This window comes from Rhinoderma darwinii, chromosome 1 (genome assembly GCF_050947455.1).
Source record: "Rhinoderma darwinii isolate aRhiDar2 chromosome 1, aRhiDar2.hap1, whole genome shotgun sequence".
NCBI classification, from domain to species: domain Eukaryota; kingdom Metazoa; phylum Chordata; class Amphibia; order Anura; family Rhinodermatidae; genus Rhinoderma; species Rhinoderma darwinii.
Window position 1 is genome coordinate 485,365,742 of NC_134687.1, and position 19,019 is coordinate 485,384,760.

General features: G+C 40.5%; 1 protein-coding gene across 4 annotated transcripts in view; it reads right to left on the reverse strand.

The window, feature by feature from the left end:
* Positions 1 to 19,019, reverse strand: part of HECTD4 (HECT domain E3 ubiquitin protein ligase 4) — a 203,454-nt gene that overhangs the window by 152,143 nt on the left and 32,292 nt on the right. For all 4 annotated transcript variants that reach the window (XM_075835129.1, XM_075835119.1, XM_075835110.1 and 1 more), the window contains exon 2: positions 2,091 to 2,605. In XM_075835129.1, coding sequence (XP_075691244.1) covers positions 2,091 to 2,605 — 515 coding nt within the window. The remainder of the gene's footprint in view (positions 1 to 2,090; positions 2,606 to 19,019) is intronic.

A 19,019-nucleotide genomic window follows, 5' to 3' on the forward strand; every position in this document is an offset into this window, starting at 1 on the left:
CATAATAAAAACTGTGAAAAATACACATAATTCACACTAGCTTTAAATATACGTTTACCTCTCCTCCGTCAGAGGAAGAGAGGATTGAAAGATTAAACAGAAAGCAACGGTTCCATTAGAATTACCATTGATTTCAATGGTAATTCTTTTGTTTCAGTTGCTTTCCGGTTGTCAATGTTCGTTAGGTTTCCGTTTTTTTGACGGAAGCAAAAGTACGGTCTGCAGAATTTTTGTTTCCGTGAAAAAAAACGGAAACCTAGCGAAAGGATACAAACGGAAAGCAACTGAAACAAAAGAATTACCATTGAAGTTAAAGAGGCTCTGTTACCACATTATAAGTGCCCTATCTCCTATATAAGGAAAACATGATTACAGTACGGGACAGTTGTCCTGCAGCGAGGCAGGGACTCCTAGTATCGTACATAACTATGATACCAGGAGCCCGGCTCCCTGCACTGTGTTCGGTCCGGGACTTCCGGCCGAAATACGTTCCGTCCATTACGGACGTAACATGGTCGTGTGAACCCAGCCTAACAGGTGGGAGACCTGTCGTATATTATCGAAAGGCTGTCTATTTAGAACAAAACTAACCAGATTCCTATGCTTTCGAAGAACCCAAGCCAGTATTTAAACGCAGGGCCAGGGTCTTCGCTTGCAATTTAACATATATGTTTATTAGGGAAATTGCGCCATAATTGGACCAACTCAAGTGATCAGTTTTGGGCTTTGTAATCTTAAGAGATAGAGGCTGTGATCGTGATTAATTTATAGCCACGTAAGTTGTTCTGAAAAGAATTCCATGTGGTCGGACAGCTCCTTTAATGTATAAAAAGGTTAAGGGCCTCTGCACACGAGATGGAAACGATGGTGATGTTTTAGCAATCGGTGGGGGTCTTCGTGCTCGGACCCCCACTGATCAAAACTTCTTACAAATCACTAGGACATGTCAAAAGTTTTATGAAAGTTTAGTTATAACTTCACACGTTGGTAACTAGTAGCTTGTGTGGAAGTTGACTTTCAGTATTTATGGCTTTAAAAAAAAACAGTTTTAGGCTTCATGCACACGACCGTGCTCGTAATTACGACTCGTAATTACGAGCACGGCCGGGCACGGCCGGCGGCGGGCAGCCGGCCGCTTTTGCGAGCCGTGCTGTCATTATAAAGTATAGCAGCACGGCCCGTAAAATAGAAAAATAGAACATGTTCTATTTTTTTAACGACACGGGCACCTTCCCGTGAGAAAACGGGAAGGTACCCGTGGGTAACAGAGGTCTATGAGCCCGTTATTGCGGGTCGTAATTATGACCTGCAATAACGGGTGTTTTTACGGTCGTGTGCATGAGGCCTTAGAAGGTGGAATAGATCAATTACTTCGTCTTGCAAAATAGTCACAAAACCTTGTGATGTAACCCACCAAATCCAAAGCCAGAGAAGGAGTTATTTGTAAACAAGATACATGAACGAAATATATGTAACTTCTTTTATATAGTTCCTAAAGATGAAGAAAAACTTGCAGAAATCTTCTAGATCAGAAACATTCTTTGGATATCTTTCATGCACAGTTTTTAAATTTCTGACCGAGTCTCCCACCAGAAGTTTAAAAGCAATGAGGGGAGAGGCACCCGGGACAGCCGGCGCTCTGGTTGCTTGCAAACCATGCAATGCAAAAAGCCTCTTCTGCAAAAGCGGATTCCAGCATCATACGGCTGCCTAGACGGCTCTCCCGCTTGTGTCTCCTGCTATGACTTTACACATCTACAGCTTTAACATCTTCTTCTCTCTTAGGAGGGCCCAAAGGCATAATATAGGTTACTCCCAGAATTTGTTTTTGCTCATTTATAATGGACAATTATTGTTAAGTAAACTCCTAAGTGTTCATGTCTTAACAATAATTGCTTTTTGTCAACGACTTTTATAGTTTATTATATCAATATTTGCTAATGGCGCTTTGTAAGTGCTTAACGTTTAAAGGGTACAAAAGCTTTTAAACATGCATCATACTTCTGGACACGTCCCTAAGAAAACGGTCTCAAAGAATGGTGATCAATTCATGTACATAAGAAATTCCGTTCAGTCCAAGGTACACTTACCTAGCACATGCCAATGCAACTAAAGCAGCAGCAGAGTTTTCCTTTTGCTTGTAAGAGATTTGCTGGTCCAAAGTAGAGGTGTCTTCCAACCAAGAGCAAAGCAAAGACTCGATTCCATTCAAGCAGTCTGCTGGTTCTTTAGTCAAACTTAATGGCTGACAGTCCCGAAGGCAATTCAATAGCACCTCAGCAGTTATGTTACAAAGAGTGGGGTCTGTTTTACTCTGAGACTGGATGAGAGGAAAGACCAACAAGAGTCCCATCCGAGAAGTGAATGGAGCTTGTTCTGGTTGCTGTAACAAGCCTTGCCGCTTGAGCAATGCAAGGGTTTCCTCATCGGAGCCTTCTCGTTCGTGTTGATCCTCCAGAGCCAATTGTCGCTGTGCATTCCATAAACCACGCAAAGCATTGAGGCGATACTCAAGTAATCGTGCATAAGCATTGCTCTGGTTCCCACACACGGCTCTTAAGCGTTCTGCTAATTCTGTAGGGTTCTTGGTCTCAAATGTTAAAATCTACAAAGAAAAAATAAAAAAAAATAAAGAATTACAAAAAAATATAAAATGTACTGAATGTAAGATCATTCCACCATACAGTACAAAATTCCCACAGACACGGTAAAATCTTGTAGAAAGGATTCCTAGAATAGAGGAGAGTGTTCAAACCGCAAAAGGGGGACCAACTCCATATTAACACCCATGGTTTGGAATGGGGTGTCCAACAAGCTCATGAAGGTGATGGTTAGGTGGTCACATACTTTTGGCCATATAGTGTATTCAATAAATATATATATTGCCAAGAAGCATGATTGCGTTAAAAGCAGTTCCTTTAGGTATATAGTTAAAAACATAAAAAGTCTCAAGACACCAGAATAAGATAGAATAAAAAACATCACAAAGTAAATGGCAACTTTTGAAATATTTTTGGCATTCGTAGATTTTTAAAAGTATACCAGTGGACCTTACAGAGCCAAGAAAAGAACTGGAAAACGGGACGTGACCACAATTTTTTAACCAGTTCACAGGCAGGCACAAGGACATCTACATCAGCTAATTTACCAGAAGGACTAGACTAAACAGCTTACGGATGTCACCAGAGTGGTTTAGTGGTCCAGTTTACTGGATATTAACCTAAGTATAGAACGTCAAACTCAACCGTGTACCAACTGAATATAGAAAAACACAGCTTGTTTGGGCAAAAGCGACACGGTCAGCGCACGATTGCTGCAGTAGATAGTGTGTGAATGGTAAATGATCTGTGTACATGAACAATAAAGGTCTTCTGTATTTTAGTTAGTATCAGCCATACAAAACCGGTGATTTACGTATGAGAACCCTCATAGAAAATGCCCGCAGGCCAAAAGCTTAACAGATACAATTGCGGTCTGCATTGTAACTGCATGTTCACGTGACTTCGTACTCAGTGCTGTACAATCACATTGTTTTATGTGGGGAAAATAGAGGTTGCTAATATTAGAATAGACTAAACTGCATGTCTGTGATAAGAGCAAGGTACAGCAATAAAAAAAAAAGACCGCTGGAACTGGAAGAAGCTGTAAAAATAAACATTGAAGGCCACTTTTCCTTTCAAGAACACATTTCTAGTTATTGTTGTACTTTATTTTGCTGTGATACTTGTGAGCTGTACTTGTACTTGAAAAAGAATGCCCAGGTATGCAATACACAAATACGTCTTTACCATTTTTTTGTGTTCAAAGCAACCCCCTCCCAATGTTCAGTTTAGGCATGGCCATTCCATTTTGACATAAGCTGCCCATACACATTAGATAAAGATTGATCGCAATCCAGTCAATTGATCATACATCTAAGCAATCCCATTATCAACAGGACAGACTTGAATGATCAGGGAACACAGTTTCATACAGTTGTAGGGTTAAAAAAACAATGCCCAATTTTTATCTAATGTGTTTGGGCAACTACAGTGCCCTTCCATCTAATCTTAGAAAGCTTGTAAAGGGGAGAGTAAAAACCAAAGTTCATTGCTGGCTATTAAATCAAGCGAAGAGTTGTTTAGGCCTGTAATAGGAACAATATCTGTGGTACCATGTAGCTCATGACAGCGTGGCATCATTGTTATGGCCAGCTTAGGCTTTAGTCTAGTAGAGGATAATAGTGCTTTACGAAGAATTCGTGATCATACAGGCAGACATTTTTTTGATTTTCCGGTCAGTTATGCCATACATAAAAACAGTGACAAACTTAGGTTTAGCGTCCCTTTAATTAGAGTTGGTGACTGAACTTTCAAATCTCCAAGATAATACCTCCTTATTAGACTCATGACACCTTGATAACTGGATTAAAGGCTATGTCCTTCTTTGATTGCTTATTTGCTTCCTAAATGCAGAATTAAGCAGCTTTCCAAATAGCCTTCATTAAAAAAATCCTAACATTTTGCGGTTGTAGGGTTTATGTACCGCCTTCACCTAGCTGGTTGTCCTGCAGTTTGTCACATTAATCTAGCAGCACACTGCTCCTGGCTTTGTTGACAATATCTGCTTTTCCCAGCGTTAGGCCCCCTTCACATCACATTATTGCACTACGTTTGGCATATACGCCAGGAAAAGATATAGTGGTTCCGTTAAATGGATACATCATAGACTGGGGGTCATAAGACGTGCGCACGCTCCCATTCTCTCTTCAGCTCTCGGCAGGCAAGGACGACAAAACTGTGATCTCGCGAGAGAGATCACACAGCACAAGCCACTCTGACACTGTCCGTAGCGGATTGGACAGTGTCAGAGCGCTAAGTATCACACCTACCTGCCACTTACAATAAAAGAAACGCCCCATTGATAGTTCAGGGGGTTATTTACATATTGGGTGCCAAATTTAAAGGCACCGATATCTAAATAACAGTGGAGGCTAGAAACATATAGTGACACAAGGTTTGTACTGTACATGTATGGGCTGGTAAAAGGTTCTCTTTAACCCCTTCCTGACATTTGTCGTAAGTATACGTCATGGAAAGCCAGTGCTTCCCGCAAAATGTCGTATACTTACGACAAATGCATGGCACCAGCTCAGAAGCGGAGTCAGTGCCATAATCCCCAGATGTCAGAAGTATCTAACATGCTGACATCCTGCTGTAATGGCTGGGACCGAAGTTAGCTTCGATCCCCGCCATTAACCCCTTGAATGCAGCGGTCAAAATCGATCGCTGCATTTAAGGTGTTTGCAGCTCATCGACATCCCAGCAATGAAATCGCCAGGGTGTCGGTGGCTGCAATGGCAACCTGAGGCCTAATAGTGGCCTCCCGGTGTGCCTAGCACGGAAAACTTTCAGCCCCCGCCTGGAGACGGGGCCTGAAAGACTACCGTAGCTGCCGGCAAGATGGCGCCGGCTCAGGAGATGAGCCGGCATCATCAGCAGTGGATGTCAGTTATATGTTACAGCTGACATCCATCTGTAATGGCAGGAACAGTAGGTAGCGATCACTACATCTTTGTGGTTGTTAGCAGATCGGCAGCTGTGCCCTGCCGACCTAACAATGGCCTACAGTCTGCCATTACGGAAGCCGATTAGGCCCCGCCAGGAGGCGAAGCCTAATCGGCTTGCTGTCAGTGAATGACTGACAGGTAGTGCAATGTATTAGAAAAAAACATCTGACAGTTGGACCTTCAAGTCCCCTAGTGGGACTAAAGAAAAGTGTAAAAGAAAAGTGTAAAAAAAAAAAACTTGCAAAAAATAGAATAAAAGTTTCAAGTAATAAAATAAAACACAATCGCCCTTTTTCCCTCATCAAAAATTTTGTGTGGTATAACTGCCGGTCTTACAAGTAGATACATTAAAATTTAGAAAACTGCTAATTTTTGCTACATTTTTGTGTTTTTCACAATTAAATACTGAATGTATCGAGCAAATAAGTTAGGATTCACCGGAATCGGACTGACCCGCAGAATAAAGTTAACATGTACTTTATAACGCATGGTGAACACCGTATAAAAAAAACTATGCCAGAATTGCTGTTTTTGTTCACCTTGCCTCTCAAAAAATAGGATAAAAAGTGATTAAAAAGTTGCATGTACCCAAAAATGGTACCAATAATAACTACAGCTCGTCCCACAACAAAACAGCCCTGATGCCACTAAGTCTATGAAAAAAAAAAATTGGTTAAGACTTCCCATAAGTCAGGAAATGAAAATATGCGGTTGTGCAGATCAGAGGGGAACATTTAGTCTGTTTCAAGAGGCGATTTATTGGGGCCCTAAAATTAGGGAACCAGGAGCCCGTATTATACCAGGACAACACTTCTCAGAAAAATTCCCCAAACTGCAAAGGTGCGGAGTGTGGACCAAAAGGGGGATAAGTAAAGACACCATTTATCAGTGCGACACCGGCCTGTGCAGAAAGGATTGCTTCACAGCGTAACACACATCTATGGATTATTTTATTGTTTACCCATTATACAACCTGACTATGACCCTGATGTAATCTGCCCAGTTTACATATGCCCCCACATAATAAACTGAAATACCAGTAATACTCAAACAAAACTACTACCAAGCAAAATCCAAACTTCAAAAGCCAAATGGCGCTCCCACCAATTCTGAGCCCTACAGTGTGCCCAAACAGCAGTTTACTTCCACATATATGGCACCGCCATACCTGGGACAACCCTTTTAACAATTTGTGGGGTGTGTCTCTCCAGTGGCATAAGCTGGGCATGACATATTTGCAAATTTTTACTTTGCACCATACGCATCGCTTTCATTTATGGAAATGACCTGTGTGGTGAAAATGCTCACTATACCCCTTAATAAATGCCTTGAGGGGTGTAGGTTCCAAAATGGGATCACTTCTCAGGGGTTTCTTTTATTATTTCACATCAGAGCCCTGCAATTGTGAACCAATACTTTGTAAGTCGCCAAATTAAGCCTCAATTTCGCATGGTACTCTTTCACTCCTGAGCCCGGTCAAATGTCCAGGCAAAAGATTAGTGCCCCATGTAGGGATATTCTAAAACCGGGAAACACAGCTTTATAATTAGAGAGCTGTCTTGTTATGGTGGCACAAGCTGGGCACCTCATATTGGCATATCTATGGAAAAAAATCCCATTTTCACTATGCAACATCGAGTGCACACTAATTTCTGCAAAATACCTGCAGGGGGTTAACATGCTCACAACACGCCTAGGTGAATCCCTTGAGGGGTGTAGTTTCCAAAATGGGGTCACTTCTGGGGGGGTTTGCACGGTTTTGGTCCTACAAGGGTTTTGCAAATGCTACACAGCGACCAGAAACCAATCCAGCAAAATCTGCACTCCAAAAGCGAAATGGCGCTCCTTCCCCTCTGAGCCCTGCCGTGTGCCCAAAAAGCAGTTTATGACCACATATGGGGTATTTCCGTACGCGGGAGAAATTGCTTTACAAATGTTTGGGTTCTTTTTCTCCTTTATTTTTTGAAAAAATGAAACATTTTGCGCTAAAGCTGCGTCTTATAGGAAAAAAAAATTACATTTTTGTTTTTGTTTTCACTACCCGATTCAAATAAAATCGATGAAACACCTGTGGGATCAAAATGCTCACTACATCCCTAGATTAATAGCTCAAGGGGTGTAGTATCCCAAATCGGGTCTCTTTTGAGTAGTTTCCACTGTACTGGTACCATAGGGGCTTTAAATGTGCCATGTGCCCAAACAGCATTTTATGACCACATATGGGGTATTTCCATACTCAGGAGCAGTTGCTTTACAAGTGTTGGGGTTCTTTTTTCCCTTTATTTGTTGAGACAATGAAAAATTTTGAGCTAAAGCTACATCTTATTGAAGAAAAAGGATTGTTTTTATTTTCACTGCCCAATTCTAATAAATTCTTTGAAACACCTGTGGGGCCAAAATGCTCACTACACTTCACTAGATGAATTCCTCAAGGGGTGTAATTTCCAAAATGGAGTCAATATTTGGGCATTTTCACTGTTTTGGTCGCTCTAGGAGCATTGCAAATGCGACATGGCCTCCGCAAACCATTCCTGCTAAATTTGAGCTCCAAAAGCCAAATGGCGCTCTTTTCGTTCTAAGCCCTGCCGTGTGTCCAAACAGCCGTTTATGACCACACTTTGGGTGTTGTTTTACTCAGTAGAAATTGCTTTACAAATGTTGTGGTGCTTTTTCTCCTTCAGTCCTTGTGGACATGAGAAAAAAAATAGCTAAACCTACATTTTCTTTGAAAGAATGTAGATTTTCATTTTCACGGCCTACTTCCAACAATTTTTGCAAAAACCCTGCGGGGGTCAAAATGCTCACTATACCGCTAGATAATTTCCTCAAGGTGTGTAGTTTACAAAATGGGGCCACTTGTGGGGGGGGGGGGTTCCACTGTTTTGGTTCCTCAGAGGCTTTGCAAATGCGTCATGGCCTCCGCAAACCATTCCGGCTAAATTTGAGCGCCAAACGGCGCTTTTTCCCTCCTGAGCTCTGCCATGTGTCCAAACAGCCGTTTATTACCACAAAGAAATTGCTTTACAAATGTTGCCATGCTTTTTCTCCTTTAGTCCTTGTAGAAATGAGAATTAGCTAAACGTACATTTTCTTTGAAAGAATGTAGATTTTCATTTTCACGGCCTACTTCCAATAATTTCTGCAATAAACCTGTAGGGTCAAAATGCTCACTATACCCCTAGATAATTTCCTTGAAGAGAACCTTTCACATCCCCATACATGTGCAGCTGTGTGCAGCATGTAATGGGCAGAGATGCACAAACCCTGGAGCAGTTTAAAAATGTTTTCTACCCTCCTTCGTTATTTAGATATCGGTGCCGTTATATTTGGCGCCCGATATTTAAATTACCCCCTGAACTGTCAATGGGGCGTGTACTGGCAAGGGGGTGTGTTACTATGGCTGTGACACTGTCCAATCAGATATGGACAGTGTTACAGCAACAGCGAGGCTAGAGGAGAGAATGTGCGCGCGCACGCACTCACTCTTCAGCTTTCAAGATCAGCCTTCTGCCGAACTGGCAAGGGGGCGTGTCACTGTTGCATACAGTGTAAGAGCTGTGGAGAAGAGCTCTCATCTCTTCAGCTCTTGTGAGAGATCAGTCTTGTACTTTGTCTGCCGAACTGGCAAGGGGGCATGTGTCTCTGCTACGGACAGTGTAAGAGCTGGGGAGCGCTTGCACTGTCCGTAGCAGAGATACGCCCCCTTGCCAGTTCCTCTATCCTCTCTCTTGCTGTAACACTGTCCATATCGGATTGGCTCCAAATAAAACGGCACCGATATCTAAAAAACGGAGGAGGGTAGACATTTTTTTTAAAGTGCCCCAGGGCTTGTGCAGCCCTCCCCATTACATGCTGCACATGTATGGGGTGGTTAAAGGTTCTCTTTAAGGGGTGTAGTTTCCCAAATGGGGTCACTTTTGGGGGATTTCCACTGTTTTGGCACCGCAAGAGCCCTTCAAACCTGACATGGTGCCTAAAATATATTATAATAAAAAGGAGGCCCAAAATCCTCTAGGCGCTCATTTGCTTCTGTGGCCTGTGCTTCCGCCCAGTAGCATACTAGGGCCACATGTGGGATATTTCCTAAAACTGCAGAACCTGGGCAATAAATATTGAGTTGCGTTTCTGTGGTAAAACTTTGGGTTACCAAAAAAAAATGGATTAAAAAAAGAATTTCTGCAACAAAAAAAAAAATTAAATTTGTAAATGTCACCTCTACTTTGGTTTAATTCCTGTGAAACGTCTAAAGGGCTAAGAAACTTTCTAAATGCTGTTTTGAATACTTTGAGGGGTGAAGTTTTTAAAATGGGGTGACTTATTGGGGGTTTCTAATATATAAGGCCCTAAAAGCCACTTCACAACTGAACTGGCCCCTGTAAAAATAGCCTTTTGCAATTTTCTTGAAAATGTGAGAAATTGCTGCTAAAGTTCTAAGCTTTGTAACGTCCTAGAAAAATAAAAGGATGTTCAAAAATCAATGCCAATCTAAAAGTAGACATATGGGGGATGTTAATTAGCAACAATTTTGTGTGGTATAACTGCCTGTCTTACAATCAGATACATTACAATTTAGAAAACTGAAAATTTGTGCTAAATTTTTGTGTTTTTCACAATTAAATACTGAATGTATCGAGCAAATTTTGCCAGTAACAAAGTCCAATGTGTCACGAGAAAACAATCTCAGAATCGCTTGGATAGGTAAAAGCAGTCCAAAGTTATTACCACATAAAGTGAAACATGCCAGATTTGAAAAATGAGGCTGTCAGGAGGGTCAAAAGTGGCGAAAGCGGGAAGGGGTTAAGGAATATTCAATACTTGACCTGTGGTAAATACAGCACTTCCTTATTATACTTCTGTTATTAGAAATTGAGAAAATCGGATAAATAAGATGAATAAACCGTGAGAAACCAAATTCCTAGTATATCCAACCCGTCATCAGCCACAGACTATTATATGAAAACAGTAGACTATATCCTGTTCATAGACTTGCAGTACCATTGTGGTCTTCCAGTCAGTGCCGCTCAGAAGATGGGCAACTGCTAATAGACGTATATTAGGGAATTGCCTTCTTGTAAGCAACCAAAGAGGGAATCCGCTCTAACCTGTATATAAGGTCCATTAATATGTATGAATGACACAAGAGATCCTTTATTTAACCGCTTCCCGATCGCCGACAGTAAATTCACATCGGCGCTTGCTGGGCTCTGTGCAGCGCCGACGTGAATTCACGGTGAGTGTTAAAAGAGCAATCCGGGTGTCTCAGAGTAGAGCGGACACTCGGATCGCGCTGTTAACCCCTGTCTCTGGTCCCGGAGACTTGATCGATACCTGATTGGTTCAGGTCCCGATCACGTGATCGCAGGGAAAGTTTGTTGTAGCCACAAACTGGAAAGTTTGTAACTATAACAAACTGAAAAGTTTGTTGCTACAACAAACTTTCCCGGAGACCGATTGCGGGTGCTGTATTCGGTTGCATGGCAAAACCGGAGGCCATACAACAGCCAGAGAACGGTCCCCATAGGCTTCCGGTCAGTGTGACTGTCAGCGTCACACTGACAGTTTATAATACATTACACTACCTAGTTAGTGTAATGTATCATAGCAGCCATCAGTACTGCAGGTCTCAGGTAAAACAAGTATAAAGAAAAAAATAAAAATAAAATAAAAGGGATCCACAACACCTCCGTATACACCTCCTCACCTCTCGACTCAGCATTGTTCATGGGGAACGCTTTATCGGGACTCTTGCATCTTCCTTATGGGAGCTGGACGAGGGAAACGAGGGCCAACCCCTTACTATTTACTACATGGAAGGCATGGCAGAAGATGAGATCTCTCTTTCATCTTTCTCCTCTGCTATCTCTTCATATGCCCTTGGTATGTAACCCTGACTTTCAGAATGGTAACCCCGATGTTGTCTTTCACAGATGGTACAGGCTGGGGCTCACTTCTGTGGGGCAATTTGTGAACATAGAAGAGCGTAGGATGTTTTCCTTTACGGAGTTATGTTCTAAATTTCCGGATCACCAGATTTATCTCTTTAGCTATCTGCAAGTTAAAAGCTACTTAACAAAGATATTACCACAACTACCTGATCAAGAATGGAACCCATACTTGCGGCATAACTTTTCAAAACAAAATTATCTCAGGGGTCAAATCACTCGTAATTATCAATTTATCCATGTTCCCTTAGATTACGCTCAAACCCAAACCCCCCTAACCAAATAGCAAACAGATGACCAAACGCTCACCTACACAACCATTTTAGCGGCCTTGACACAGGCACATAAATTTCTCCCTTCGGCACGTTTCCTGGAGATGAGATTGAAGGTCTCCCATAGGTCATACCTAACACTGCATGTAGGGCACAAAATAGGCGTCTATCCCACCTCGCATTGCTTCAAATGCCACACACCGGAAGCTAACCTATAGCACTGTCTATGGTCCTGCCCAAATATCCAAACTTTTTGGTCCAGAATACAATCATTCACCTCTGAACACCTCACAAACTTTGTTCCCAATACAGTGTTATGGGCAATTTTTGGGTACCTGGACCCTGATACACACCACTGTTCCCCCGGGGCACACAGACTATTGCACTACGTGGCAGCAGCAGGGGTAAAGGCTATCCTACAAACCTGGCTTCACGAGCAGGCCCCACCTTTCAAAATGTTTCTTGACAAACTTTCCTATCTGATGAAGATGGATTGGATGGAGGCATCTCTCCATAAAGAGCAAAAGGTCAAGCAATTTTTCGATACCTGGGAATCCTTTATCTCACTCCTCCGGCGGAACAAGCAAATGAAAATAAAACACTGCTTTGACTCCAGAATATGGTTTAACGAACAGGTACTCATGGGGGACGCACCTATATTGTAACGTGTGTTCACTATGAGTTGATGAGTTGTCGGGGATTCGAATTCTTATGATGCCGGCGGGGGTCACGCCTCTTTTCTCTGAGAAAACTTTTGGATAACACATCAGTGTGACTGGCACAGGGTATTTGGCTGGTTCCGTACCCATGCTTTCGTCACACTGGGGTTGAAAACCCGACGAGGAGGGGAGAGCCTGCATTTGCCTAATATGTAGATCCCCTCACCTGACTTATTGGATCTATAGATATAATGAGCTTAATAGTAATGGTTATGACTAATGTTTTTGTTCCCCTCCCCCCCCCTATTTTTATTTACTTCCCTTTTATTATTTATAAATTTTTTTGCTTTATCCCATTATTTGATCTTTCTTGATGTCATGGATATTTCTCATCCCCCATCCTCCACTTTTTACTTTATGTACCCCTTATTGGAAAATGTTAATAAAAACAATTTTGAAAAAATAAAATAAAAATGTTTTATAATTTTTATTTTTACACTTTCATAAGTTACAACATTTTTTTCTATAATAAGTCTTTTATTATAGGAAAAAAATGAAAACGTTAAAAAAAGTACACATATTTGGTATCACCGCGTTCATAACAACCCAAACTATAAAACGGTAATATTATTCTTACTGCACGGTGAACACTGCAAAAATTTTTTTTAAAAACAATGCCAGCATCACTATTTTTTTGGTCATCACCACTCCCAAAATATAGAATAAAAAGTGATCAAAAAGTCGCATGTACCCCAAAATAATACCAATAAAAACTACAACCCGTCCCGCAAAAAACAGCTTTTTTGATTGAAAAATAAAAAAGTTATGGCTCTCAGAATATGGTGACAAAAAATAAATTATTTTTAATCGAAAAGTGATTTTATTGTGCAAGCGCTGCAAAACATAAAAAAAAACGATATACATATGTTATCGCGATAATCATATCGACCTGCAGAATAAAGTAAAATGTCATTTATAGCGCTCGTGAACACTGTAAAAAATTAAAATAAAAAAGGACAAAAAAACATTGTCAGAATTTGTTTTTTTGTCACTTTGCTACACACAAAAAAATAAAAAAAATAAAAAGGGATGTCAAAAAATCACATGTACCCTGAAATGGTACCAATGAAAACGACAGATTGTTCCACAACAAATAAGCCCTCACACAGCTCAGGTGGAGAAAGAATAAAAAAAAGTTTTGGCTCTCAGAATATAGCGACAGAAATAGTGCAGTGTGTCCAAAATCGGATAAGATTTGGCACCATTTATCAGTGCGACTGCGACACCGGCCACATATCTCTGAAATATTATTTATTTACCCTCGTATTACACTGCATTCCAAATTATTATGCAAACGTTATTTTTCACTGATTTTCCTAAATAGTCGAAGCAAATGACAGTCAGTATAATCTTCAAGCCATCAACCGTTGGAGTATAATGCAAATTTTATTGAACAAATCTCCTAATGATAACAGATTTTTTTTAGAAGTAAAAAACTCAAAATGCACTGTTTCACATTATTATGCACAACAGAGATCAAAACATTTTACAGGTTGTAAAGAGAACTAAAATGGTAATTTGTTGAATTTGCAGCATCAGGAGGTCATATTTACAGAAATCAAAAGCTCTTTCAATCAAAAAAACCTGAACAGGCCAAGTTACATGTTAACTTAGGACCCCTTCTTTGATATCACCTTCACAATTTTTGCATCCATTGAATTTGTGAGTATTTGCACAGTTTCTGCTTGACTATCTTTGCAGGATGTCAGAATAACCTCCCAGAGCTTCTGTTTTGATGTGAACTGCCTCCCACCCTCAGATATTTTGCTTGAGGATGCTCCAAAGGTTCTCAATAGGGTTGAGGTCAGGGGAACATGGGGGTCACACCATGAGTTTCTCTCCTTTTATGCCCATAGCAGCCAATGACACAGAGGTATTCTTTGCAGCATGAGATGGTGCATTGTCATGCATGAAGATAATTTTGCTATGGAAGGCACGATTCTTTTTGTACCACGGAAGAAAGTGGTCAGTCATAAACTCTACGTACTTTGCAGAGGTAATTTTCACACCGTCAGGGAACCTAAAAGGGCCTACCAGCTCTCTCCCCATGATTCCAGTCCAAAACATGACTCTGCCACCTCCTTGCTGACATCGCAGCCTTGTTGGGACATGGTGGCCATTCACCAACCATCCATCTGGACCATCCAGGGTTGCACGGCACTCATCAGTAAACAACACGGTTTGAAAATTAGTCTTCATGCATTTCTGAGCCCACTGCAACCGTTTCTGCTTGTGAGCATTGTTTAGGGGTGGCCGAATAATAGCTTTATGCGTACTTGCAAACCTCTGGAGGATCCTACACCTTGAGGTTCGCGGGACTCCAGAGGCACCAGCGGCTTCAAATACCTGTTTGCTGCTTTGCAATGGCATTTTAGCAGCTGCTCTCCTAATCCTATTAATTTGTCTGGCAGAAACCTTCCTCATTATGCCTTTCTGAATCAGCCACAAAACGTTTCACAGTACGATGATCACGCTTAAGTTTTCTTGAAATATCCAATGTTTTAATACCTTGTCCAAGGTATTGCACTATTTCACGCTTTTCGGCAGCAGAGAGATCCTTTTTATTTCCTATATTGCTTTAAACCTGTGGCCTGCTTAATAATGTGGAACGTCCTTCTTAAGTAGTTTTCCTTTGATTGGGCACACCTGGCAAACTAATTATAACAGGTGTCTGAGATTGATTACAATGATCCAAAGAGCCCTAAGGGTATGTGCACACGCTAGCTTGCTTTTACGTCTGAAAAGACAGACTGTTTTCAGGAGAAAACAGCTGCCTCGTTTCAGACGTAAAAGCTCCTCCTCGCATTATGCGAGGCGTCTTTGACGCTCTTAAATCTTGAGCTGCTCTTCATTGACTTCAATGAAGAACGGCTCAAATTACGTAGCAAAGAAGTGTCCTGCACTTCTTTGCCGAGGCAGTCAATTTACGCGTCGTCGTTTGACAGCTGTCAAACGACGACGCGTAAATTACAGGTCGTCTGCACAGTACGTCGGCAAACCCATTCAAATGAATGGGCAGATGTTTGCCGACGTATTGTAGCCCTATTTTCAGACGTAAAACAAGGCATAATACGCCTAGTTTACGTCTGAAAATAGGTCGTGTGAACCCAGCCTAAGACACAATACCATCCATGAGTTTAATTAAAAAACTAGTAATTAAATGTTTATGACACTTAAATCCAATGTGCATAATAATTTGGAATACGGTGTTTGCCCTGATGTACTCTGCACAGCTTACATATACCACCACATTATAAACTGAAATACCAACAAAACCCCAAACAGAACTATTACCAAGAAAAACCTGTGCTCCAAAAGCCAAATGGCGCTCCCTCCCTTCTGAGCCCCACAGCGTGCTCAAACACCAGCTTACGTCCACATATATGACATTTTATATCTGGGAGAACCCGCTTAACATTGTATGAGGTATTTGCCTTCAGTGGCACAAACTGGGCACAACATATTGTGCATTAAAATGGCATATCAGTGGGTAATTGTAATTTTCACTTTGCACCATCCTCTGCGCATTAACTACTTTGCGCACCATGACTTAATAGCATGTTGTGGTGCGGGGGGTTAAATATGGAGCGGGCTCATGCGCTGAGCCCGCTCCATATTCTGCAGGTGTCAGCTGTGTATTACAGCTGACACCCGGGACTAACGGACAGGAACAGCGATCACGCTGTTACAGGAGCCTGTAAAAATGACATTATACTGCAATACTATTGCAGTGTATTGTACCAGTGATCTAATGATCGCTGGTTCAAGTCCCCTAGGGGTGGACTAATAAAATGTGTAAAAAACAAATGTAAATAAATTTATTAGTGAAAAAAAAGATATAAATATATTTAAAGTACAGAAAACCCCCTTTCCCATTTTCCCTCTAAAGTAATGTAAAAAATAAAAAATAAAACAAAAAATTGGTATCGCTGCATCCGTAAAAGTCAGAACTATTACAATATACCATTTAACTCGCACTGTGAACGCCGTAAAAAATAAAGAATTTAAAACGCCAAAGTCGCAATTTTTTGGTCACCGTAGCTTTTACAATTTTTTTTAATAAAAAGCGATCCAAAAAGTTGTATGTACCAAAAAATTATACCAATAAAAACTACAGCTCGTCCCGGAAATAATAAGCCCTCACACCACTCAATCGACCAAAACATAAAAAAGTGATGCCTCCCGAAGTGTGGTGAAACAAAGAGTCTTGTTTTTTTAATAAAGTTTTTACTTTGTAAAAGTAGTAAGATATCAAAATAAAAAATACTGTATAAATTTGGTATCACCGTAATCGTATGAAGTCTCATAAAAAATGTAAGTTGTTGTTTTTATTGCACGGTGAAAGCCGTTAAAACGAAACCCAAAAAACAATGGAGGAATCGCAGCTTTTTCCAATTTCAGCCTGCAAAGAATTTTATTTTCAAGTTTCCCAGTACATTAAATGGTACTTTACATGGTGTCACTAGAAACTACAACTCCTCCCACAAAAAATATGCCCTCACACCATTCTGACAGGAAAATAAAAAAAAGTTATGGCTCTTGGAAAGTGGGGAGGGAAAAACTAAAATGAAAAAGCAAAAAAATGGATCAGTCCTGAAAGGGTTAATTAATTTCTAATGAAAAAGCATTTAAGACCACGTGGGGTTTTTCCGTACTTGGGAGAAATTGTTGGGGTGCTTTTTCTCCTTTATGAAAATGAAAAAATTCAACATTATTGTGGAAAAAAAAAAATTTGATATTCATTTTCACAGCCTAGTTCCACTAAATTCAGCAAAAAAACTGTGGGGTCAAAATGCTAACTATACCCCTAGAAAAATTCCTTGAGGGGTGTAGTTTCCAAAATGGGGTCACTTTTGGGGGGGTTTCCACTGTTTTGGTCCCTCCAGGGTGTTACAAACGCGACATGGCACTGAAAACCATTCCAGCAAAATCTGTGCTCCAAAATCCAAAATGGCGCTCCTTCCCTTCTCAGCTCTGCCGTACATATGGGGTACTGCCATAATCGGGAGAAATATTTTTACAAGTTTTGGGGTGCTTTTTACGCTTTATTCCTTGCAAAAATTAAAAATGTTTATATTGTTTCAGAAAAAAGTAGATTTTCACTTTCACAGACAAACCCTAATAAATATAGCAAAAGACCTGTGGGGTCAAGATGCTCACTATACCTCTAGATAAATTCCTTGAGGTGTGTAGTTTCCAAAACCGTGTGACTTATAGGGAATTTCCACTGTTTTGGCACCACAAGACCTCTTCAAACCGGACATGGTGCCTAAAATATATATTTTTTAAAAGTAGGCCCCAAAATCCTCTAGGTGCTCCTTTGCTTCTGAGGCCGGTCTTTCAGTCAAATACCACACTAGAGCCACATGTGGGATATTCCTAAAAACTGCAGAATCTGGGCAATAAATATTGAGTTGCATTTCTCTGGTGAAACCTTCTGTGTCACAGAAGAAAATATATTACAAAATTTTAAATTTCCCCTCTACTTTGCATTAATTCCTGTGAAGCACCTAAAGGGTTAAGAAAAACTTTCTGAATGCTGTTTTGAATACTTTGGGGGTGCAGTTTATAAAAAGGGGTGATTTATGGGGTCTATCTAGTACATAAGGCCCTCAAAGCCGCTTCAGAACTGAACTGGTCCTTGAAAAAATAGCCTTTTGAAATTTTCTTGAAAATGTGAGAAATTGCTGCTAAAGTTCTAAGGCTCGTAACGTCCTAGAAAAATAAAATAATGTTCAAAAAACGATGCAAATATAAAGTAGACATATGGAATATGTGAAATAGTAACTATTTTGTATGGTATTACTATCGGTTTTACAAGTAGATACATTTAAAATTAGAAAAATCATAATTTTTGCACATTTTCTTTAAATGTTGGTGTTTTTCATAAATAAACAATGAATTCATTGACCAAATTTTTCCACTAGCATAAAGTACAATATGTCACGAGAAAACAATCTCAGAATCGCTTGGATAGGCAAAAGCATTCCAGAGTTATTACCACATAAAATGACGTTAGATTTGAAAAAAATCGGGCTGGTCCTGAAGGCCAAAATTAGCTCCGTCCTGAAAGGCTAAAACTGAATTTTTCTATCCACTCCAGTGTTCAGAATGCATCCGCTTTAGTGTGCAGGAACTTCCACAGTCTGCTCTAATGGATATCTAAAAATATCAGCATTTTTCCAAAATAAGCTGCGACTGTGCTGCCTGGCACAAACATAACATTTCATTTACTTTATTTATATCCCTATCAGTAACCGAACTCCAAGAGAAGTGCACACAATTACTGGAAAATAATAATTAACATTCAAAAATGATGTTTTAGGTTGTTTTTTTCCTAAGAAACCAGCAGCATAGATGATTTGAAGTCCTTTCATAATGTAAAATTAAAGGGGTTGTCCAGGATAAGAAAAACATGACTGTTTTCTTTCACAAATAGCACCACACCTGTCCACGGGTTGTGTTTGGTATTGCAGCTCATCTCCATTCGCGTGAATGTGGCTGAGCTACTAGATATAGCACCTGAACGAAGTTGGCG